Genomic DNA, 25183 nt, shown 5'->3' on the forward strand with positions numbered 1-25183 from the left:
TATTTACATGCTGCACCTGAACTTGAACCATCTTAGAAAATACGTGAGGACAAAAGAAGTAGCCTGGCCTGTGTAACATCAATGTTATTGACTTCAAAACTTCTATTTACTTACAAGGTCCTTGAGAAACTTCAGATTTAGCGCTGAATTGAAGTCGACTGATTTCACTTTGAACAAGCGGGTTTAAATCTATTACAGCAATAAATAGATCCTATTTTTACCAGTATTGAAAAATATGCTGTGATATTTGCATGTATCAACGATAAGTAGAAGAAATATTTGCTTATTTTAAATAGTCCTGAAATATCTCCCTTCTGAAGGAATTCTTAGTACAATTTAATGTCTTTAGCACGAAGGTGTTATATATGGGTCCAACGAGTATAATATCAAAGCAGAGATACAACTTGGCCAACCAGTAGAATGTCAGCAGAACGTATATACGTTTCACTATCTGTATTAAAAGAAACAGAAAGAGGTCTACGATTTCAAATATTAAGTGTTCTATAACAGCAACATATGAATCTTGAAAAATATTTTTGTACGTAAGAGGAAGTATTTCACTCATAATACTCAATTGAGAAACAAGAATATTCATCAGTTTACGAGTCTTTATATGTGACATATTATCAACCATCAAAATCATTCCTTCGCATTATGAATTAAATTCCTAAAAAAATCCTTCAACACATAGCAAGATATTTTCGAAAAGTATTTAACAGGAAGCCAAATTCATACTTCTTGCTGTTGCTAGTTTTGTACACACATATCCATCAATGAGATATTTAATAACACAAGCTGATATCAAAGACGTGCACGATTTTGTATCATATATATATATATATATATACAATTGTATATTAATATCCTAAATTCGCTCTTTTACCTACATTTAATTCGGAATTTTCAAATAGACAGTTTCAAGTTCAAAAATTAAGGGTCTATTCAGATACTCTAGTTTCGGTTTGGTGGTCGTGATGGCTCAGTGATAGAATGTTCACTTCTTATGGGACGATCCCAACTTGCGACAAGTGAGCTTTGTAGTGGACGAACATCGTGTATGTGGGTTTCCAAGGACTTCTCCCATTTCCTCTCACTTCCAGTTCATTCATTTCTCATCATCTCCTTCTCCTTTAGCCTAGCCGGCATAACGTGAAACATAAAACTTCAGATTTCATTTTTTATTTTTATTTCCTTTAGCTTCGGCCTATATTTTAATCCTTCGCTCTCCTTTTCCAGAATACACCTATTAATGGAAGCGACATGACCAAATTCCATTTCAAACTCGTCACTAACTAGATGCAAAAACTTATTTCAAACAGTTCAACTCTTTCGCAATGACGTGATTATAGCGAATACCACTTTCAATTATTTTTTTTAAATATAATAAGTATATTTCTCCATGTTTCAGTTCAATATACTTGTTTATACTACGTAACACTATAAGAGAGCTTCAACCAATTTAGCATTTATCTTCTTAACATTACTGTAAAAATTGGAAGGATTGTTTTCCTTTCAGGTTTCTGCTGACTTTTGTGGATGGGTTCATATATCTTTTGAAACTTTTATTGAATCTACAGATCTTTTTAAATATATTCAAAATCGAAGATTTGAATGAATTTATACCTTTGAAGCATTTACCCAATTAAAATTAATTTTTCGTTGTTTGTTCTTCCGGATGTATACACAGTTCCCTAAACACCGATGTTTTCAACAGATTCGGACCCAATTTTAACCTTAACGCTTATATAGGTTCTCTAGGTTGAAGAAGTGTCAATTTTCTTTAGAGCTTAGTAATAAGACTACCTTCCTAGTAAATAATAAATAAAAGAGTCCTATTTTCTAAAAGATGTTTCAATTAGAGCGCTATATTGAAAACTGATGTTAATATGTTTCAGGGCACCATTCGAGTTACATGTCGTTCAAGTATCAACATATTTTTTAAGTTTAAAAATAATAATAATAATAATAATAATAATAATAATAATAATAATAATAATAATAATAATATCAATAATAATATCAATAATAATATCAATAATAAATTAAATAAATTAGATAAAATTAAATAAAAAGTTTGTATTTTAGCCTAGCCACACTATTAGGAAAACAGCAAAATGAAGTTGGTAACGGTAATTTAGTCAAATTGTGTACAACTATGTTTAAAGACAAATTTCGTTTTTCCATTCTAGAAAGGTAGTTGCAAAATTTTCTTACATGTAGAGATCCATCTATAGTGTTGTCAACTCTTAGTGTTACTTATAAAGCGAATATTTATATATTACAAAATTGTTTTGAAATCGTAATTTGTTATTTATCACTTGTATATCATTTACGTTTAAGTTGCCAATTCTCATGAGAGGTGTCAATGTTGAAACTGTTCTACTACACTATATAAACTCTGCTCTCTATATTTGTGGTTTACGCATTGCAAATACTTTTCCGTTATTATGTTGAACACATTCCTATATAAATTGTTGAATTATCAGAACATTTATCTCCACCAAAGTTTCGAGTATTTTTATTTGCATCGTCTTAACTGTCTTAAGATTGTAAAGTAAAGTAATCGAGCCTGTAGAATTGATAAAATGCTAATTTCCAGATACATATGATCAAGATTAACGCATATATTGCGAACTATCAAATAATGGTCGTGTTCCTGTGACAAGTGACGATATGAAAATGAAGTTGTTTGCTGCGCATGGATTGAAAATTTAGAATTTAGCAAATAAACTTTTTTGTACGCATAAAGAAATAACTTATAGGAAATGCAATCAAGGGCTTTTAGCAACAATGTTTTTTCTGAACATTCTAGTCTTTCAAGTTGCAAAGGTTGCTTCAACTTTACTTAAATGCCATAAAGTGACTCCTTATTTAAATCTATTGTATAGTTTAGGTAGTATTTAAGGACAAATCTAAAAGGCATAGTTTACATTAGGGACGATGTTTTCAATTGGTTTCCTGAGAAACAACTCATTGAGTTTAATTCATATGTCATTCAAAACCCTACAACAGGGCATAATGCATTCAGCTTGAAACATTTCGCAACGATTAATTTATTTCTGCAAGAGAAATATCTTCTGAAACAAATTTCCGACAACAACTGACATAAGATTGTTTATATTTTCTTAATAATATTAATTGTATCACAAGACTGGACCTCAGATAAAGGAGTAAAAAAGTTTAGCGCGTGTGTCCCATCATTCATTTTTGTTTATGGAAATTATTCTTATATCCAAACGCATCGTTTAAAGCCTATTCTACTCATATATAAACTGAAAGACAGTAATATTAACATACGCTTACAATATTAGCAAATACTGAAGACCATTACTCCAAAAAATCTAGTTTCAAGTATTGTACTTACACCCATTGACGATCCATATTTGATGGTTTTTAATTCAACCACAATATCAGTTGAAATGCTCATGGTAGCATTGTAGTATGGTGCGCTGAGAAAACAAATTTCACTCTTTATGAAAGGAGAATATAAACATAATGTTTAATACTAACATTACAAACTACTGTGAATGTGAAATTTGCGAATGCATCACAATACCAACATTAAGGAACAATTTCTATTCTCTTCTCCAACTTACTTCACGAGTTTAGTCTACGTTTGATTAGTTTTGGAAAGTGGTTTCAAATTATTATTAGCTTAACACTTAAACGAATTGTGTGAATTACCACATCACCATCAGCGCCAACAAGTGACGTTATAAAAGCATTATAAGCCCTTGGCAAACGAGTGTGCGTGGGACCGTATGACTGAATTTCATATTTAATACATGCAATTTTAGTTGTGGGGTTTTTGGCAAGTGACCATTGGGCCCTTGTGTTAAAATGACCCTACTCTATAATAATATCTAGTACATTTCTGTTACATACCACGTTAACATGATGATTAACAAAATCATGTCTCTTTATTCTATTTCACTGTGGGTCTTCCTCTTACTAACTTTATTTTTCCAACGCAATTATCATTTAATTCTTTATTTTTCTGGGCTTTCCAATCATCCCTACTACAGAAATAATTCAAATTGGAAATCAACCATGAAAATAGGTTTGAATACAACCCTAACTAATTTTTGAAACGCTAGGATTTACTTCACATTACAATTGTTTAGTTTGACAATAATATATAATATTATTTTTGTGGATTTTCTAAATTGTACCTATTGCTTGGCGTAAAGGTACCAAGGATTAGAGGGTGAATTTCCATCTCCACAGTTTAGAAGAAAATAAATCAAGAACTTTACTATAAATTCTGGAGCAGTTCTTGATGATTTGGTGGCTAGCTTGCACCTTTGCTGCACATAGCTGCAGGTTCGATTTCCACCAGGATAATATTGAATACATTATGGTGAATCGGATTATAGCTTAAACTGTACGCCTATACCCGGTATCATCTTGCTGTTTTAAAAGTAGGCTAATACTCAACGAACAAAAGCGACAAATTTTACCAACTTTTTTGATTATTTGTGGAGCATCTAGGCGCAGATGGGAGGACAATATTAGGATGGGCCTAGAAGAAACACGAATATAAAGTATTAACTAAATCTAATTGACTAAGAACAGAAGTCAACGAAAAACGTTTGTTAATGCTTCAACGGAAAGCAGAGAATCTTCAACCTCACAGTTCACAGAATTAGTAAGTTTTATAAATGGATAGCCCCTACATATTTTGTACTTACACAATAAATTAAATCTCTCTGGCAGATTATTAATTTGATATCCATGGGACCTGATCACAAAGCTCAACTTTCAAATTGGATAAGTTGACCAGAAGAGGTTGTGAAATTCCCCACAAAAACCACCATACGCCCAATTGTAAAATCAATCAGAACACCTAATTTTCAAAAAGGTCAATTCGCCAATAAGATCGGCCAAAACACGGAGTAAATGGGAAAACACAACAGAAGATATACCAGAAGGCATATAGCCCATTGGTCACAATGTATGACAATCAAAACGGACAAATTAGCCTTAACATTGTCATATCTTCCGACAGAGTAAAGAAATAGAGAAAATGCATGATTCTCGAAACTATAGAACACTCTAAGTTAAAATGGTCAGAACCTATAATTGCCAAAATAGTCATATCGTCCAATCCCAAACCGATTCAAACGCCCGTGAGAATGGTTTAGGAGAATTGATTTCTTCTCAGAGAACGAGAGCGAAGCCGAGTGATCCAATATTCCTTGTGACTTTATAGGTAATATTTTGATAAACTTTATTTTTCCTGGATATCTTTTTCTTGAGTTGAAATCTATTTTGAGGCAGAAGGCTTTCCTTATTTCTTTTGAAATGGTTAAAGAATATAACAAAAATAAAAATGTGGAATAAAAATTAAAGAAATATATTTATGTTGCTAATTAATAGGAATGAACTTAATATTGATAGATTTGAAATACTACTCATTAAGAATTTTGAGAAATACAACTCATTAAGAATTTGTTGAATATATTATTGAATAATATATAGGATATTCGAAAATTATTCGACCTGAAAGTTTCTTTAAATTTATTTTGAAAATAGGAGATTGCGATTGAAGAGATTTTGCCTGTGAGTTAAATTTCATTACTTAATTCTGAAAAATTGAGAAGACTAAGCTGAAATTGAATTATTTTTTAAAAAACTGAAGAAATCTAAATTTATCGAATTAGTTCAATTTTTTGATATCTATTCGACCGATTATTTTCTTTAGATAGCATTTTACGATATCGAAACTGGAAATCCATTTAATTAATAAACTTTCATTTGACTATTTTGAAATGGATTATTAGGTGATGGAGGTAGAGGATCCGTACCATAAAGTTCCTTCTGCCGTAGCATTCTGATCGAGTTCAAATAGATTATTATTATTATTATTATTATTATTATTATTATTATTATTATTATTATTATTATTATTTTACTCTGGAGTTGAATTCGGTTGGGGTTAAACGGCAATATAAATTATAGGGCTGTACGGCATGTTCATTAGACAATGCGTTTTCGAATTATGTAAAAATTAATATACGTTAATAATTACATATAATAGTTGTATAAGTTATCTATTGAACATGCAAATGTATTCGGCTATTCTAGTCCTTCACTAAATATAATTTATTTACCTCGCTTGTTTTGAGTTGATAGCAAAACATAATTCGTCATCTGTTGCCATTTTCTCCGCATACTTACAGCAATCAAATGGATTACCATTGACGTTACAATCAATGAAGAATTCCGCACATGAGCTGAAATGTGTGATTAAAAGTGAACAGTAAAAATTATATATAAGTATAGTCAACTGAGAATTACTATCAAACATTATAAGCACACCGGACTAAAAATTACGAAGTGGGAGCATTCGCTAGACCATGAGACAACAGGCCTGATATAGCAATATGTTTGTCGATACTGCAAATTAGGATCTTGTAAGTTATTGTTGACATTGTCACGCTGGTACGATCTGTATACTGATGCGACATGCTTTCACTGCAGGATGAACCATGGGCCGAAGGAAGGATATGACCGAGTGTCAAAAAGGAGCTATTGTGTCGGGCGTGAACATGGACGTTCCCTGCAGGAGGTGGCTAAGTTTGTTAGTGTGTTCCAGTCCACGGTCAGTGCTGTCCATGCACAGTGGAGGACGTCGGGTAGCAAGCAATCCTCTCGGAGCAACTGTGGCCGAAACCCCATCATGGACGAGCGCGACCTTCGATGTCTAGGGAGATTAGCGACCTCTCAATGGTTTCAAACCCGACAGGAACTGCTGGAGGAGTGCAATGCAGGATCTATTCATCCAGTGACTGAGAGAGCACTGCGCCGAGAACTGCAAAGTGTAGGCATATATAGTCACGTTGCCTGGGTACGTCCCAGGCTGACTGCCACACAGAAGAAAAAGCGCATGTTGTGGGCGAAACAATACCGCCACTGGACTACGCATCATCTGGTCCGACGAGTCCCGATTCTACCTCGATTCAAATGACTGCCGGGGAAGGGTGATGCGGTGGACCGGAAAAACCTACAAAGCAGAGTGTGTGCAATGGGTACATTTTTACTCTTTTACCATCTCTTGGCTCAGCCAAGCCTTTACATTGAGTTGTCGTTACACACTAAGCTTCACACAAGAAAGTCAGCGAGAGTTTGGAACGATAATTGAACACTGACTTGTTTTTATGTGATGTACTCGGACGGTTCGAGAGGAGATAATTCTGTGTGCTGTGTCTACGCTTCAAAGGATGGTTTCGAATTCAATCTACATCACTTGTGTTCCAAAAAATGCTGGTGAATGAACAGCTTTTAAGCTTCCCTTCAACCATGAACAGCTTTTAAGCTTGGTCTCTTGCTACGTAATGTGTTATCTGCACTGACTTGCAAACCGTTATTAAACGCCTTTAAAATGTATTTAGTAAACACAGCTTCGTATAAGAGAGTCTTCTAAGATACCGTCACCTGCATCAACAGGGCTATGCCATCTTTGTCTGCGTACAAGAACATGTCGGCATTCTCTGAAACGAGCGTACTGACACACCAACCCAGACCAATCCAGACGCATTCACAGATATTGCAATAGTACATGCTCTTCTTGTACAGCGGGGGACACTTCTAAGTGGTACAGCCATATGGAGATTTACAGCTAAAGTGCTCCACCAGTTGAGTCCAATGTATTTGCCGGGAAGTATTGCAACCGAATTAACTTTAAAAGAAGGCGGGTAGCATAATCGCCAGGCACTGAAAATTCCCGTACACTTGGGCGAAATTCCCACTATCGTCTACAGCATCATTTTTCCAAATGAAATGGATCTACTTCTTATATCAAACATATTACTTGATATTTGTTCTATTTGTGGAGATAAATTGAAACAAAAATTGAAGTCCAATCCTGTTGCTGTGGGAATGAACACTCTTTCTGTCGTTTGATCTGAAATGACTTTGCAGAGTCTGAATTAATATTTTGTCACTTCAGGAGGGTAGGAAGAGCGGATACCCCCTCCCCTCCATGAGTGTGAAAACACATACATTTAATTAAATGCTTAGTGAGAGTGAGCCCATTGGTATAGCACTTTTATGATTTCAAGTTTTGTTCCAAAGTCATCTTATGTCATAGCTGATGACAATGGAGAACGAGAGATGCAAATATGATGAAAGAGAGAGATAGTCACATGCGCAAATTTAGAATTTGAGACAAAATGATCAGATAGCATCCATGTTTTGTCGAAAATTTTGATTTTGTAAGTAGACATGTAAAAGCTCACCCGAACCTGAGAGCATCCCACTACCAATTGTTGAATTCAAGTGGAGAACTCAGTTGAGAGTATCAGATGATTACAGAGGGGGAGAAACATCATCAGATATGGGAAACAAACAATGAAAAAATTGAACTGGCCCGAGCAGGACTTGAACCATCATCCTCACTATTACGAAGCAACTACTCTACTCACTCATCCACGGATCCACACAGAAAGGTAGGCAGTCACAAGTCAGACACAGAACGTTTGTTACTTACGAAACGTTTATTTCTAAGGGGGAAAGCTAAGCAAATTCCCCGTGTCTAGTTTTTCTTTCCCTGACACTAACTTAATTACTGTTGTTCCAGCCTGGGAAGAATATTTTCCACCCCTCCATAAACTTTCCTAACAATTTTTATACATTTATATATAGCAGCACAAAACATTTATCCATGTCTGTTCTGCACAATTATACTTATACAAAACAATTACTTCCAATTCTATTAATTCCAGCGATGTGAATTGTCATCCGAGCGATGTGAAAATGTAAAAACAAAATCAAACTACTTATTTTTGAGATTAATATTGATTGCATACCTCATGCACAGTTCCAATATGCAAAATCAACCATTATCTTAAGTAGAAATGGCTGAAAACGACAAAAAAATGGATATTTAAACATCCAAGTAGAAACCTGTGCTGGAGAGATTCTATTATCAATATTATAACACAATTTCTTGTAAGTTGTGTCTGTGGTCAAGCGGGTTTAGTACTGCTACTAACATTTCTGGAACGAAGGGCGACGGTTCGAGCCTCCGTGCGGAAAGTTAAAGTTTCTCTTCCTATTTTTAAATATATGAGAACTTTTTTTATAAATATAAATTTCTACTGTGAAGTGATTGAAAACACATTGTCCGACAAACTGTCACTTTTCAAATCCCTGTCCCATTTACTAGCCCGCCATGTCCATAATTCATATACGAAAACGCTAAAAATGAGAATATGAACACAGTTGAATACCTAGTACCACACGTCAAAAATGAAAATTATTCATATATATATTTCGGGGGTCTTTGCTAACTTCATTCTTCGAAATGGCAACAGTCTACAAAATACTTCATTCACTTTACAATATTTTATTTGAATAAACATAAAAATTTGGTGGGGGAAGGCCCGGAAGTCCCCTAAAATACACCTATATATATATATATATATATATATATATATATTTATATATATATATATATATATATATATATATATATATATATATATATATATATGTATATATATATATATATATATATATATATATGCTTGTATTTTTTCTTTTTTTTTTTTTTGCATTATAAAAACTTAGGGTACCTCATAATCTGGATTCTTATAAAGCAATTTGAACAATTATTTAGAAAATACGTACTGCTTAAAATCGGATTAAATCGCAATGCAAGTAATCTGTAATATCTTACATTTTTATTTATTTACATTGAATGTGTACTTGTTTTATACTGTATAGCATGAATATTAGCTGCTACATAAGAAAATTATCTATAATTGAATTTAAGTAGGAAATCGATATAGTTATTATAAGAAGCTTGTGAAAATGAAGTGTATAATAATGGTTGTATCTGAAATAGATGTAGTGTAATGGTGTAGTTAGTTACCCCGCCAGCTTTGGAATATTGGGCTCTTCAAACTGTCCATCCTTAGGGATGCACAGAGTCGAGTCGAGACAGAATTTTCCTGACAAAATTCGAGTCGAGGCACAGCTCTTCCAATTGAAAAATATACATTTTTCGAGTCGAGACATCACTTTTATTGCATATTGTCGAGACGAGATGGCCAAAAATCTTGTCTTGTGCGCATCCCTATCCATCCTATCTAGATAAAATCAATGTTGGATACGAATATTCAATATCTTTTAACGATAATTGTAATCTACGATAGATATACTGGCTTGAATATACGATAGATATATTGGCTTGAATCAAGATATTGGCTTGAACTGGTTTATTACCCACTTATCCTTCGTATACTGCAATTATATCTAAGTTTGGCAAAAATATTTATTAGAATGCAAACACTGCAGAATATATATTAACGCACAATGCTCGTAGCAATTAACAAATTGGTTGCATGTTTATTTAAAATTAACTTCCTTGAAATCTAAATCATCATTATTAGAAAAAAAGTAAGAGAACCGTTTTGTTAATTTGGACATATTATAAGGGATTGAGGAATGTGTATGTAATCGAACAGAATATATGAAACTAAATGGAATGGCATGTAGAACTGAACTTGAAAGAGGATAGGATCAGGCACGCAGCCAAGGGGGGGGGTCCGGACCCCCGGACCCCCCCTTCGAGACCAGAAATGAAAGAATAAGAAAGGGTAAAACGAAATGAAATGAAAAAAGAAGAATCGACGTTAAAAATTAAACAAAAACTACAGAAAGCTTTTGGTTACTCTTTCTTATGAAGAAATTTGTATTACTTGCAATACATGGTGGCAAGGTGAGTGGGATATCCTGGAAGAGTCATGGAATTTGAAATTTCCGGAAGTTACGCAATTCTTAGAATTTCTGCTACTAGTCAGGGAGATTTCAAGCTTCTGAAAGCATAATGCCGGTTGTGTAACAGCGTGGACATTTTTGATAATAATTTTTCGTCATCGCATCCTTGCAGCATCAATCATGTTATTTCAAAAACATTTTCTACAACTCCTTTAACCTGTCATTTGGAACAGACAATAGTTGAAGGAATATTAAAAACAAAAAATTATGTAAAAAGAAAGTTCTGTTAGCATTTGATTCAACAGAGAAAGGAACGCAGATATTGTAAAATATTTTACAATACATTATTAAGTTTGTACATTCATGTCCAAAATTATTGTCGCAAGTCTATAAATATGTTGTTGTAGGAGTATAATTTGATAACGAATTCGCCCTGTATTTCTTACAATGTTAGTATGTGTATAATCGGCAAAGACATGTAAATGACAAATTTTGTCAAAAGATCAGTAAATAAGAACAATAAAAAAAAATAAAACTTCCTTGTTCATTTAGCAACATTTTATTTTACTCACTCTAATTTTCGTATTTATAATTCTTTTTCTATGAAATTTACCATAAATAGAGTCTATACATTTCCCGATTATACACATGGTATCAGTATTAAAAGTACCCTGAAAAATCATTATCAAATGATATTCTTACAAGAAGGCAGTCATAGATATGCGACAATCATTTTGGACATGAGTGTACTTTTTATAATAGTGAATATGTACTTTTTATAATAGTTGAGATCGTGATGAAAGGAAAATTGTTATATTTGAATGTTCAGAGGAAGAACGTAAATATTGTAAAATCATTTTCAATACATTTTTTTTATTATTTTACTCGAGATTTCTTCGTAGTTTGTTATTAAAATACTTAGTAACATATCCTCATTTTATTGTCCTAACAAAGCAATATATGTTGATTGTAAAGTAGTTTAGATTGATCGGGCCTTCAGTGTTTCATGTCACGTCTCCCCCGCTTCCCCGTTACGAAATCCTGGCTAAACGAACCAGTATATGTTCCAGTAAAATAGTTTAGAATGATCGAGCCCTGGTGTGATGACCACAGTATTTCATGTCACGGACCCCCCCTTCACGAAATCCTGGCTACGTGCCTGATAGGATGTGTAAATGAAAAATTAAAGAAAGCAATGGTTTACAGCAGTAGTTACTACTTACAGCAGATGAGTGCAATCTACCCTCCCTCCCCCCCAAAAAAGTTCAACAATTCTGAAACATAAAGGCGTCACATTTTTTGTTTCCTGACAAAATTGAAAAATGGATTTTGCATATTTTTCGTCTAAACCCCTTCAATAACGTAAAACAGATCTAATTTGTAATTTCTAAAAGGAAAACAAAATAAATCAGAAAAGAGTAAAAAGGAAATAATCAAGAAACGCGATTATTCTAAATTTAATTTTACATTGCATAGAAACGATTTCTTTTCGTGTCTCATGCAATTAGCTTGCAATCGTTCAACATTAGCCGGAAGCAAACATGCAGATAGAGCAGAAAATAGAAAAAAAACATACAATGAAACTGCAGACATAAGATGGAAACACACTGAAGAGAACGTTCTCATCACAGGCAATTGATTTGCTGAGATAGGGACGCCAGATCCTTCGAACAACGCCGAGCGAACTTACAAATAGAAGCAAGAACTTGTAACACTAAGCTTTTTACCTCGGTATTTCAAACTCGCAACATCTCCGTGTGCGAGATACTCCGATTTGTCTTATTTTGTTATTCAAGCATATACGAATCTGAAGAAGAAAATACCTAAAATGAGAAAAGAACTGTCATAGACTTTTAGGGTATTTTAGAACCTTAGGAGACACCCTCGTGGTCCTCCCAAAAGAGGGAAAATCACCGAAAACTTCACCCATACAGAAAAGATGGAAGAGATGGTTGCCTAGCAGTCAACGATGCTGGAGTCAAGATTCCTAATTGGTCGCCGCCCAGAGCTAATCTCCAAGTAATTTAGATGCTTAATGGACTAAAGACCTTCCCACCTCATTTTTCGGACTAATACAAGTGCCACTTAACAACCTTCAGGAACTGTGTATTAGTGAAGTGCTAGTGTGAGTGTTAATACAGACTACTACGAACTGGAATGGATGGAACCAAATCCGTAAGTAGTACTCATTTATTGGCAAATCCGAGTCAGTTGCAGTTTCTATACATATATTCTCCATTCTGCTCTCATATCTGAATGTTTCCTTTTAGGCTGTGTTGTTTCCCATCTAACACTAACCCAAAATTTTATCGGGAATTAAATTTCAAATTAGATTCGTTTTAAGAAACAAAGGCACTCGCATTAAAGCCTCACACATTGCCTTTGCTGTGAGTGAATGTTTCCTTTCTACTCGCACATTTCCTCGTCGAAAACTGTGTACCTTTCATTCACCCAAAATGCTCTCCCTAATAACTTAAAAATGAAGATACGTTCTAGGTTGCAGGTACGGAAACCACATCTAGACAAGAACGTTTAATGTGCGCTGTGCCCTGAGACCAGGTAAGACTCAGGAGCATATGCACACAACGATATAGTTAGCTAACAAACCAAGTACGATCAACTGACTAGACGTCACGTGAGTGAAATTTACATAGGAAGTTTTGATACAGCGTTCACCGAAGTGACGCAGACGTGGTGTTGAAGCTTCTGGTAGGTCCTATTTCGTAATGGATTTTAGGTCAGTGAGATTTCTTTATACGTATCAGAAAGCTCTTTAACTCCATACTAAAGGCGTGTCGTATGATTTATTCAAATCGTCAGGTATTCGGACAACCATGAACCCAATTCGTTTTGCTTCACTGCTCACAAGTTTAACTTGAAGTAAATTCTTACTTTTCCACGGAAACATAAACTGTTTGAATGCTTATTTCATTATGGGTGAAATGTATAATTCTGTAAGTAATAAAACTTTCATGTCCTTCTCAGAGATTCGATCCCTCGTCCTTTGGCTCAGCAGTTCGACACGTATACAACTAGACTAATTGTCGTTGTGTAACAGCTCGCAGGAAAATCGGTTTCAACTGCACGAAGGAAATTGAGGGCATTCGTTATAAAGTTCGTAGTGCCACTTGCTGTATTTGGAAGATGAGGACAGCCTTAGGGAAATCACGTGTACTGATTGCAAGCACCTGGAAGATTTTGTCGTAGATTTTGACAGCTCCAAATCAATACATTCAGTGAGTGAATTACGACTGCAATGATACTAATAGTCTATTTTACTTTGATTGGTGTTGTTTTTATAAAGATGGAAAACGAAATTATTTTACCGTTCCAACATTTGAAAGAATACTTTTTTCTTAAGAGCTCAGGATGATGGTGTACAGAATTTAAAAGTAAACAGTCTGAACTGCCCCGGCTGAAAATATTTATCAACAACTAGGGTGCTATAATTAACGATTTATAGTAAGGGGTTAATATGAATAAACTGTGTTCTGATGAGCAGGCCTACTTTATTACTAGAAAATAGTTTGCTGATGGTATGTAATATTGGAGTTCTTTCAGATCAGTTTACTTATGCTAGAGTCCCGTTGATTATAGAGTTTGAAATTAGCTTTAAAAAGCATGTATCGATTTTAGAGTTACTGGCAAGTTTTGATTCACTCTCAGTTCATTGTTCTCATTTTATTAGTTGTAATGTAATGTTTCTCTAGATTCTGTATTTTTAATTTTACATAACAGCATTGTGATTATTATATAATTAGTTTAGCAGAATAATAATAAGCAACCATTTTTCTAACGCATAGGGATGAGCACGAGTCAAGCTAAAACTCTACTCGACTCGAATTCAAATTGAGTTGCGAGTAAAGTCAAAGGTAATAACCTCGAGTCGAGTTCCGAGCCGATTCAGTTTTCCGCGTCGAGTTTCGAGTTCAGTCGAGTTTGACAAATGGTTTGTTCGTTTTAACTCGTCTTGAAATCATGGCCTGATTACACTGGAAAACGAAAGCCATGAGAAAAGAAAGCTAAACAGTAATATGGAATATTTTTAGTGTTGCTCACGAGAGGGGACACTGCTCGCATCTCGTCTCGTATCGATAGCGAAACAACAAGAGATTTTTCATAACAAGCTCAGCTCGGCTCGGCTAAATTGAGAAGATGGCTCGAGCCGGCTCACTTAGGGTGAACCATCAGCTCGAGCTGGCTTGGTAGGGATGAGCCATCAGCTCGGTTCGGCTCAAATGAGCCGAGGGCTCTAGCCGAGTCGTTGGGTGAGCTGTTGGCTCAGCTCACTTCTCGGTTCGGGTCGATAGTGAATGAGCTGTGAGCCGAGCTGGTCGAGTCGTTGACAATTCTAAACCCGGACCGACCAGTTTTGAAGACATTTGGACAGTGCCCTATTACTTTTAACAGTGTTAGCTCGAGGCCAAATACTCAACCTAGATCCTCAACCCAAATTCAGAAGCTCGTGAACAATATCCTTGACTCCTAGACTTCACGACTACCGAGGTTCTCATTTAACTAGTTTTTTAGTATTCAAATTCAAACCGCCTATCTTTCATGTTTACATACAGAGTTGTTGTTGTTGTTGTTATTATTATTATTATTATTAATAATAATAATAATAATAATAATAATAATAATAATAATAATAATAAGTTGTAGTAATAGTAGTGTCATTGATAATAATTATACTGTCTAGGTAATATACTTCAAGAATGTACTCGAAACTACACACCGGATTTGGCTCGACTCGAATCGAATTGGAGGAAATTGTTCGAGCCTAGTTCTCGGTTCGAGCTCAAAGATGTCTGTTTCTAGTCGAGTTTCAAAGAAAATTCGCTCGAACTCACTTGTGTCCATCCCTATGAGTAACAACACAGTATGGCATTTTAACATTGTTACATTATATGAAAATGTTCATATATCGGTAAAATGTTACCGAAGAGACCTCGTAATCGAGGTCGAGGTATAGGTCGCGGTCGCACCCTCGATACTGGCACAAACACAGTGCCTCGATACTGGCACTGTTCACTGGAACAAACACCCATGTGAATTTGAAACAGATCGATTCAAATGGGTATGCTCATGCCGAAGATGTACGCTACATCGCGATCTAGAGGTCGACCGCGAGGGTGAATTAGTGGTCACGATGATAAACAACCGAGTATGTTTTTACATCGATGTTCAGCGGTAGCATCGCTGTGCGTCATGTTCTCTTTGGTTCTCCCTGAAGCGCTGCACGGAATAAAATCTTCATTTGTTTAAAATTTCATCTGGAGAGGATTCTGTATGTCTATACTCAAGAGGTCTTGCTGCACTGTTAAATTTGATTATGAAAGACATATTAATAGAACTGGTGAGGAATCCAGCAATATTGTAAAAGAAACACAAATAACATCATAATAGACACGTTTTAAATAGAGAATGAAAGAAAATAACAACTGAAATGTGAATGTCAGATAAGTTATTCATATTTATTTGAGAATTATACTGTAGGATATTATTATATTTGGTCTAGGAATTAATTCGTGCGGTTGGTACGCACACATTGAAGCTGTAGTACAAACACAAAATACATAAATACCTTAAGAAAAATATTGTCCATCGCTAGCCACCATTTTCGCCCATCTGTCAGGCAATGTACGGATTCCGTGGCGAAAGAAGTCCTCATCCTTGGAAGCGATCCAGTCAGAGACCCATGTTTCGATATCTTCTGAAGAAGTAAACCGCTGTCCAATCAAATCGTTGTTCATGCAATCGAACAAGTAGTAGTCCGAAGGAGCAACGTCTGGTGAATACGGCGGGTGGGGTAAAACTTCCCATCCGACATTTTCTAAATAGGTTTTGACCGGTTTTGCGACATGTGGGCGAGCGTTATCATGTTGAACAATAAGTTTATCATGTCTGTTCTCCCATTCTGGTCGTGTTCTGGCCAGAGCTTGCTTCAAACGCATTAATTGTCGTCGATAACGTTCTCCATTCATAGTTTCACCCGGTTGCAGCAGCTCATAGTACACCACACCTTTCATATCCCACCATATGCACAGCATAACCTTTGCACAGTGAATATCTCGTTTTGGTTGTGATGGACCTGGTTCACCTGGTTTCACCCAGGCCTTTTTTCGTTTAGGGTTCTCGTAATGGATCCACTTCTCATCACCCGTAATAATTCAATGCAGAAACCCCTTTCTGCTCTGTCGTTGAAGCAGCAATTCGCAAATGGTTTTTCGTCTTTCAACGTCTCTGTCTTTCAATTCAAGTGGAACCCAATGTGACATCTTTTGAATCATTCCCATGGCTTTCAAGCGTTTGGAGACTGTTGTTTGATCAACGCCTAATGCTGGTGCAAGTTGTTCCTGCGTTTGACACGAATCCTGCTCGAGCAATGCTGTCAATTCTTTGTCTTGAAATTTTTTTGGCTGTCCAGCTCGCTCTTGGTCTGCCAAGCCGAAATCACCACTTCTAAACCGTGCAAACAACTTCTGACACGTTCGCTCAGCTAGAGCATGGTCACCATACACTTCCACCAAAATACGATGACTTTCAGTCGCACTTTTCTGCATGTTAAAGTAATGCAGCAGGACACCCCGCAAAAACACTTTATCAAGCACAAATTGCGCCATGTTCACTTAACTACAAACTGGTGTTGTTGACGCTTTAATCCACTGCCCTATACTACGAACGATACGAGATGACAGGGGTTTGCAACACATGTGTGGATACACGGAACTGTGGGACGCTCCGTTCGTTGCGCCATCTCTTGTCCACCTGCACGAATTAATTCCTAGACCAAATATAAAGCAGTGGCGGTTACAGGAAGGGGGTGTTTGGCTGAAGTCCGTAAAGTGTGGAATTTCTACCGAAAAAAAAAAATACTGTTAATTATATCTATGTTTAAAAACTCCACTTCTCTCCCCCAATTCCGAGATTATTAGAAAAGGATTTCTTCTAAATTCGTTACTGATATAAGGTAAAGAAATACCCGTAAAGACAGGCACATATCCATAGGGAGAAAATGTCGGATAAAGGAATTGCAGTGACGAAACTTCATTTGCTGCAGTTAATACCGCCTCCAAACCGAAACCTGAAGATATACGGTACCTGTTTTTTTTTATTTATTTATTTTACTGGGAAATGATTACCCGCCTGAGTGCTGAATGAAGGCATTTCTTCACAGAAAATTGAAAAAATGTAAATGTCTGATTTATTGATGGAGATGGACAAGAGATGAGACTCAAATATTTTTGCGAAACAAGAGAGGAGACTTTAGCATTTCACATGTCTCGTCTCGCGTCCATCCCTATCTATAAACTGCTTGGTCCTTTCAATTTCAAAATGTTGTTTTGCAGTGATTTTTATGCAATAATTTCAGACGTGTTACAGTAATGTTTCTCCTCAAACTGAGGACTTACAGCGGGGGTGTGACCTCCCCGTTATGTGCGCCCTACATCCATTCAGACCACTGGTGTCCAATTATAATGAGCCTGAGGGCCATAACCGTCTTTACTAGTAAAGTGGAGGGCCGCAGCTAATAATAATAATAATAATAATAATAATAATAATTATTATTATTATTATTATTATTATTATTATTATTATTATTATTATTATTATTATTATTATTATTATTATTTTATTATTATTATTATTATTACGCCAGAAAAAATATTTAAAACATGTATTTGTAATCTTATATACATATTCAACGTGACAAATGAAAGTAACTAGCAATGTTAACAAGGGCTGGGATATCTACATCAATTCCTGTGTTGTTGTGAGCCGCAGAAGATGTAAAAGAGAAGAATCTCCAAAGCAGCTTCCGAAGCGATTCTTCACAATTTTCATGGTGGAAAATGCACTTTCACACAAATAAGTACTATTAAACGCTGACTTCTTTTCCGACCAAATTCGAAGATTTAGGGGAAGGTGTTCCCGTGGATTCCAGCGCCTTTTTGTTATATAGAATCGCTAAATAGATGCCTTATTTCGAAAGGAGAGTGGAAACATTAAAAGAATGAATAAATATAAATGAAAATAGTATCAGTAATACCAATCGTAAATCTTGAGAGCTTTGTGGGCTGCAGAAAATGGGTGGGGGGCCGCAAGCGGCCCGCGGGCCTCTATTTGGACAGCACTGATCTGGGCCTAGGCATCGAGGTAGCGACCACTAATTAAACCCGACCTCAATCGCGAGGTATGTCTTCAGCCTAAGATTGCAGTTTTATTAAAAATTTATCCGGGGCTGAACCCCAGACTCCCCCAAATGAACATTTAGCCAGCAATCCCCCGAAATTAAATCCTTCTATGTACGAGACATGCAAATCACTGTGGAATTCATTAGAGGAGGGGAGGAATCTCGTTAACAATTTAGGCACTCTTTTTCTGGTGGGGAAAGGAGAAGATAAATTTGAGAGAAAGTTTGCCCAAGTACCTGGAGGGATGGTCACCCCTGGCCCAGGAGGGGAGCTTCAATTTTTAAGTTGCCAACAGCTAGCCAAGAGTCTAAGTTCTTTCCCCTCCAGAAAATCAGTAAACAAAACATTGGTTACTACTGTGTTAGTTAAGTTTCATTTGGAAGAACCGTGTCTTAAAAACTACTACCAAATAATCAAACATAAAGCATAGCTAATACTCAAAAATGTCCGAAACATGTGATAGTTATTAAACATAAGAGAGAGAAAGAGAGAGAATTAGACCTGCACATAATAGTGCCCTTCGGTTATAATTTTAAACAAAGGAACACTTTCGATAGGTTTCTTGGATGAGTGATTAGCGTACTGGAATTCTACACAGAGAGTCACGGGTTCGAGTCCACGCAAAGGACATTGGTTTTTAGCAACATTTATTCTGCGCATTCCACAAATACTGTTACGACTTATATATAGTCTCAGGGAGTTTGAGCCGAATTTATTTTCAAATATGAGACTTCTTATTATATGTTTTTCTTTTACTTCCAATATTGCCAATTTGATTTCAAAACTTGCAACATTAATTTCACTCATTGTCCTCCGTCAGATTATGATGAAATTGTGCACAGCGACGGCAGTCGGGTGGTACTATAATATTTGATTCTTACTGTGATACGTTTCAATATGGTGCTGAAACGTAACTAAGAAAAAAAGTTTGTTAGCTCGTACGATACACCATAGACCCCTGGAGGAATTTCATACAAATTTAGCATACGTTTATATTACCAATGGAAAAAATTACTGCAGGGGCAAGACACTAAAATTCTCTTGGAGCAGGGGATAATCAGGCGAAGGGTTCGGGGAGTGTGGACCTCAAACTTTGTAAAAATATTTATAAGAATTCATGTAGTGTTTTGTTGCACTTTCTGTCCTGATAATAGTTCTGAGACAAATAGATCCACAAATTCCGAGGGTGCACGTTTATAACAAATACCTCAAAATGCCAAATTGGCATTGAATTAATATTATAATCAATAATAAGAATCTGTGAAGCATCAACACTTGAATAGCTTAGGCCTGCTACGGAATTAGTATAAATGAAGGGGGAAAAAGTGGAACCATGGCTTCTCACAGCGGGGGCAAGGGGTTGAAGTTGCCCCCATTCCAGATACGTGTCAAAATACATTAGATTTGCTTACATTCTATACTAGTATTGAAGTATTTACTGTAGTTATGCAATGTGCGTAAATAATAGCTGAGGTCGCTAGTTTGATTCCATCTCGCGCCAAGTGGTCTCTGTAGTAGACAAACACGGTGTGGTGGGTTTTCTTAGGATTCTCCCGTTTCCTCCCATCCTTTTGATTCCGCCATTTCATTATTTTCATCATTACTGTCTTCCTTAGCCTGCTCGGCATAATCATGGGACGAAAACCTGCAAGATTTCATTTTACATTAAGTATTATGTGATTCAAGGTCTGTGTATTCGCAACTTAGGTTACGTCAAGTTTCTTAAAGACCACTTTCAGTGACCATGCTTCCTAATACATGCCTCCATTGAATTTCACCTGGCAGAAATGTGCATCACAGTAAAACCAAGTGAAATTTCACCACTCATTTGCAAAATGATAAAATAATAGAAAGAAACTCGAACGTGGGACTGCTGCGTGGAAAGCAAAGAGTTTTCCAATACACCATTATGACACTCTGTGATACATTTAATTTATATTCGTTTTAATTTGATAAAAATAGCGTACTACTTTCCCACAAACATCACACGACTTGTTGCCTCCAAATTGCAATTCACGTGGAAACGTATAATATCTTTTCTCACGAACATGAACAACATCAGAAACGTCTGACGATTAGGAAAAAAAGCAGAAAAACACATACCCAGAATCGAACATAGCACCATGGGATCGGGGGGAAAGCCACTCTAACCACACGACTACGAAACAACTACTTTGTAGCCTTATTCAATTATTTCCAGCAACTATTTCCAACCACAAAATTATCTATTACACGTAACAAACAGCGAGGGATCATTTTGTTTATTGGTCACTTACATACATAACATGTAATCACCTTGTTAGCAATTTTATGTTAGCTATTTTATCATACTATACACGCGTTCTGTTAAAACACTTTGAATTGTGCTACGAGAGGAAAAAAAAACGAAACGGTAGTAAAGAAACAGAATTGTCATAAATCACAATGAAAAAGCTTCGTAAGTTTATAATATAGCAACGAAACTTCCCGCGTCTCAAGTCAACATGTATATAGTGTAGTGGTTAAACCACGAGATTCCTGTTTGGCGGACTCGGGTTCGAATCCACGGTACTGTAGCTTGATTTTTTCTTCAGTAAAAAGACATCATTCTTGAAAATAGCTGCAACGTAATGTGGAAATCCGTCAGTTCCATGCAGAAAAACAAAAATGCAGGATTCAGAAGTGTCCTATTCAACAACGATAGTGTGCAAGCCGAGTTCAATTACCTGGCATTTAATACATCTTACCATCATATCTGAGTGAGCTATTACTGGCCTTCCTTCCAGTGATCTCAGCAATAAAGTGAAAATGACATAAAATTAACAGAGGCAAACACTTCATTTCTTTCACATCATTTCTTTGTCCATGTTTTCTTTGTAGAAAAGTTATTTGACAGTTGGCTGTACACAATATTACCCATATAGTTTAAAATAATTTGATCAGTCCGTCATTGTAGTAAATTTGAATTGCGAACGTGTAAGGGGTGGGGGTACATTTTGTATTAAGAAATTGGTTTCCAACATTCGTCAATGTTCGCATTATGCAAGTATGTAAGTGCCAAATTTCACAGAAGTAAATCCCCACGTTAAGCGGGTTTCCATATCCAGGCTCCTAACTATGAAAACATTTACGATCACTCCAACCTCAATCATTTCACAGATCCAACCTGTTGTATATAAGTTATTAGGACGTAAAATTAAATGTAGTTTATACGAAAAAGACTTTTATGCATTGCAAGACCTGTAATGCCCAAATATTCACCACAAACCTATAGTCGTATCGACACAAAAAAAAGTGTGGTGCAGGAAACCACTTTACACAAGTCTAAAAAAAGCTTAATGAAGACGTACGAACTCAGTTCGGTCTGTGCAATCGCGGTGTGCACATCGCTCGTCTGCTGTGTGCTTATAAGTTGTGTGTAGCTGCGAACGCTTTGTTTTTGTTCCTCGTGTTTGGCACATTTGTGTGTAGAATTGGACTGTGAACGTCTTTATTACGACCCAGTGCTATTCTTTTGGTCTTTTGATAACGGTTTTGCGACATGGTTAGTTAACGAGTGAATACTATAGGAATTAATTTTCGTCCTGTCAGTAATCGGCCCACGTCGATTAAACTCCATGAATGGATTGCTTCAACCTTCAAATTATCCCCGGACCAGGTTATCTCAATAGAAATGAACTTCAACAGGAAAATATTGTATATTAAACTCTTAAACCAGATTACTTATGAGCAAATACTACGTGATTCACAGGGTAAAGTGGTGTACAAAGATGATGACAGTGAATTTGTTCTGGACCTTGATTCTGCTAGTAATATATCGCAATTAGTTAAACTACATGTTTGTCCTAGTGAACTTGATAATTCTAAAATCATCAGTGTGCTTTCTAAGTACGGCGAGGTGCAACATATTGAAGACGAATACTATGATGCAGGTCACATTTATAAAACTCGTACTGGCAGGAAGCTGATACGCATGAACTTAAGCATTCCGTACCTTCCTATGTGACAATCGCAGGTTTACGATTGTGGGCCACTTATAATGGTCAAATCAAGACATGCAGTTTCTGTGATAGTCCTCTACATTTTTCCAAGATTGTGATAAGCGTCGCTCTAGTACCCTTCCCCTATCCTCTCGTACCGTACTCCGATCTTCCCCTTTGTCACGCCCTGCTCCTGTTAATCTTCCTTCCGCAACGCCCACACCAGAATTACTAAATTTCAACACCTTCCCAATTTTGACCTCGCCTCGTGACATTCCTGCTGTCAAATCGCTTGACCCTCCCGTGCACCTTCCTTGTGATTCCATGATGCATACAGCTCAGTTGACTTCTGATACTATTGATTCTGCTAACGGCGCAGTGAATATTGAAGAGGCCCCTCCCATTAGTGAAGACCACATTGTTGATCCTCCAAAGGAACCTGATACAGGTTTATGTTCACTTTCTGACCAACGTGTGCTCAACAGTGATGAAGTTCCCTCTGTGCACCGCTAATCTGATGTGACAACTATTACCTCTATGTCCCCTTCTGGTGCCCCACCTAGTGTCAACGAATCACTTACTAGTGTTAGTGTTTTGCCCAGTTGTGTGGTTGTTTCTACTGCTAGTAACCTTAGTGCAAGTGAAAATGTCTTTTTGTTCCAAACCCGGCGCAAGAAAAAGAAAACTGAAAGTGGTGACAGTGATTTTTCTTTGAAATTAATAAAGTCTCAAGATAGTTATATTGTAGAGTCCACTCGTACCCGTTCAAAGTCTCGTCCTAGGAAAGGGATTGACAGTGCATCGGATCCTTCGTAATATCCCTTCTCTCTCTAATGTCCTCTTCTTTCTCTTTCCTACACTTTTTTTCTTTGGTGGATCCAAATGTATAGTTTTCGTATCGCCACTCTAAACTTAAACGGTTTAAGTTCCTTGGTTAAGCAACATGCTTTGAGTGATTTCATACGTAAAGCAGAGATAGATATTCTCTTCACACAGGAAGTGGTTTTGCCTGAATTTTCCAATCTCTTTACTCACTCCTGGTGCTCTAATTTTAATCCCCAAGGCTTAGGAACTGCAATTATCTATAGAAGTGATATAGACTTTATTGAACATCCTACTCCTCTAACCGATAGACTTACTGTGGGCCAACTACGGACTATACGGTTATGTAACACTTATGCTCCTGCTGGGAACTCTCAAACTAGGGCACGGAACAATTTCTTCGAAACTGATCTCATGCAGGTGCTATACAATGGGTCCAACCCCTGTATCCTCGCTGGAGACTTCAATGCAGTACTTTCCGAGATAGATGCCCAGCCTCATTACCCCTTCTCACCTTCCCTCCACAAAGTGATTGAAACATACGACCTCGTCGATGTGTGGCGTTTCTATTTTCCCAGCGTTCCGCGTCATACTTTTTGGACATCGCATTCATCCTCGAGACTCGATCAAATTTACGTCAGCCGCATCTTATTGCCTTACGTCAAGGACATCAAAATTGAACCTGTGATTTTTAGTGATCATTATCGTGTCGTTATGACTATCAATTTACCCGTAACTAAATTGCTTAAAAGTAATTCATTGTGGTATTTTAATACGTCGACACTCGCTGAAGCGGACTACCAATCTGTCATTCGTGCTGAGTGGGCATCCTTAATGGAGGAGAAACGCAGCTATAAACGTACTCTTATGAACTTTTGGGAGAAACGCGTAAAACCTGTGTTTCGTTTTGTTAGTAAACAATACAGTATTCATCGTCATCAGGCCTTCTGTGAACAGTATGCATACTATTCTAAGCTTTTACGGGACTATGTGAAGGCGCAGGCTCAAGGCGAATGTGTTCGGCCTCAAATTCATCAAATTGAGGCTTTTCTTCTCTCTATGCATCGCCGACGTATGTACGGCCATATTGTTCGTAGCAAGATTCCTTCGACCGATTCCACAGAATCTGTTAGTACTGTCCACCTACAGCGAGAACGCAGTAGAGGTAAACAACAGCTGATTTCGCATCTTAAAGACCCCGATGGACATTTATATGAGGGACCTCATGTGACTGCATATCTTATAGAACATTTTAAACATCTCTATGCCAAGCCTTCTTTGTTTGTCAGTGATTATACTATTTTTGATCACATACCAGATACTTTAACCGATGGTGACAGGGAGCGTCTTAGCCAGCCCTTCACGGTAGACGAGGTTATGACATCTATTAAACTTGGTAAGCGAGGCAAATCCACTGGTGTCGATTCCTTGCCCGTGGAATTCTATGTCACTTTTCTTGACATCCTTGCTCCCTTTCTCACT

At 36.6% G+C, this 25183-nt stretch overlaps 1 protein-coding gene across 1 annotated transcript in view; it reads right to left on the reverse strand.

The window, feature by feature from the left end:
- The window catches only part of LOC145672557 (sodium channel protein Nach-like), a 43344-nt gene extending 20139 nt beyond the window's left edge, over positions 1-23205 (reverse strand). The window contains exons 1-2 of the mRNA XM_081741716.1: positions 23017-23205; positions 3365-3469 (exon numbers count right to left, since the gene is read on the reverse strand). Coding sequence (XP_081597842.1) covers positions 3365-3469; positions 23017-23205 — 294 coding nt within the window. The remainder of the gene's footprint in view (positions 1-3364; positions 3470-23016) is intronic.
- Positions 23206-25183: the final 1978 nt, after the last annotated feature.

Source organism: Thermobia domestica, chromosome 16 (genome assembly GCF_964235325.1).
Source record: "Thermobia domestica chromosome 16, izTheDome1.hap1.1, whole genome shotgun sequence".
NCBI classification, from domain to species: Eukaryota; Metazoa; Arthropoda; class Insecta; order Zygentoma; family Lepismatidae; genus Thermobia; species Thermobia domestica.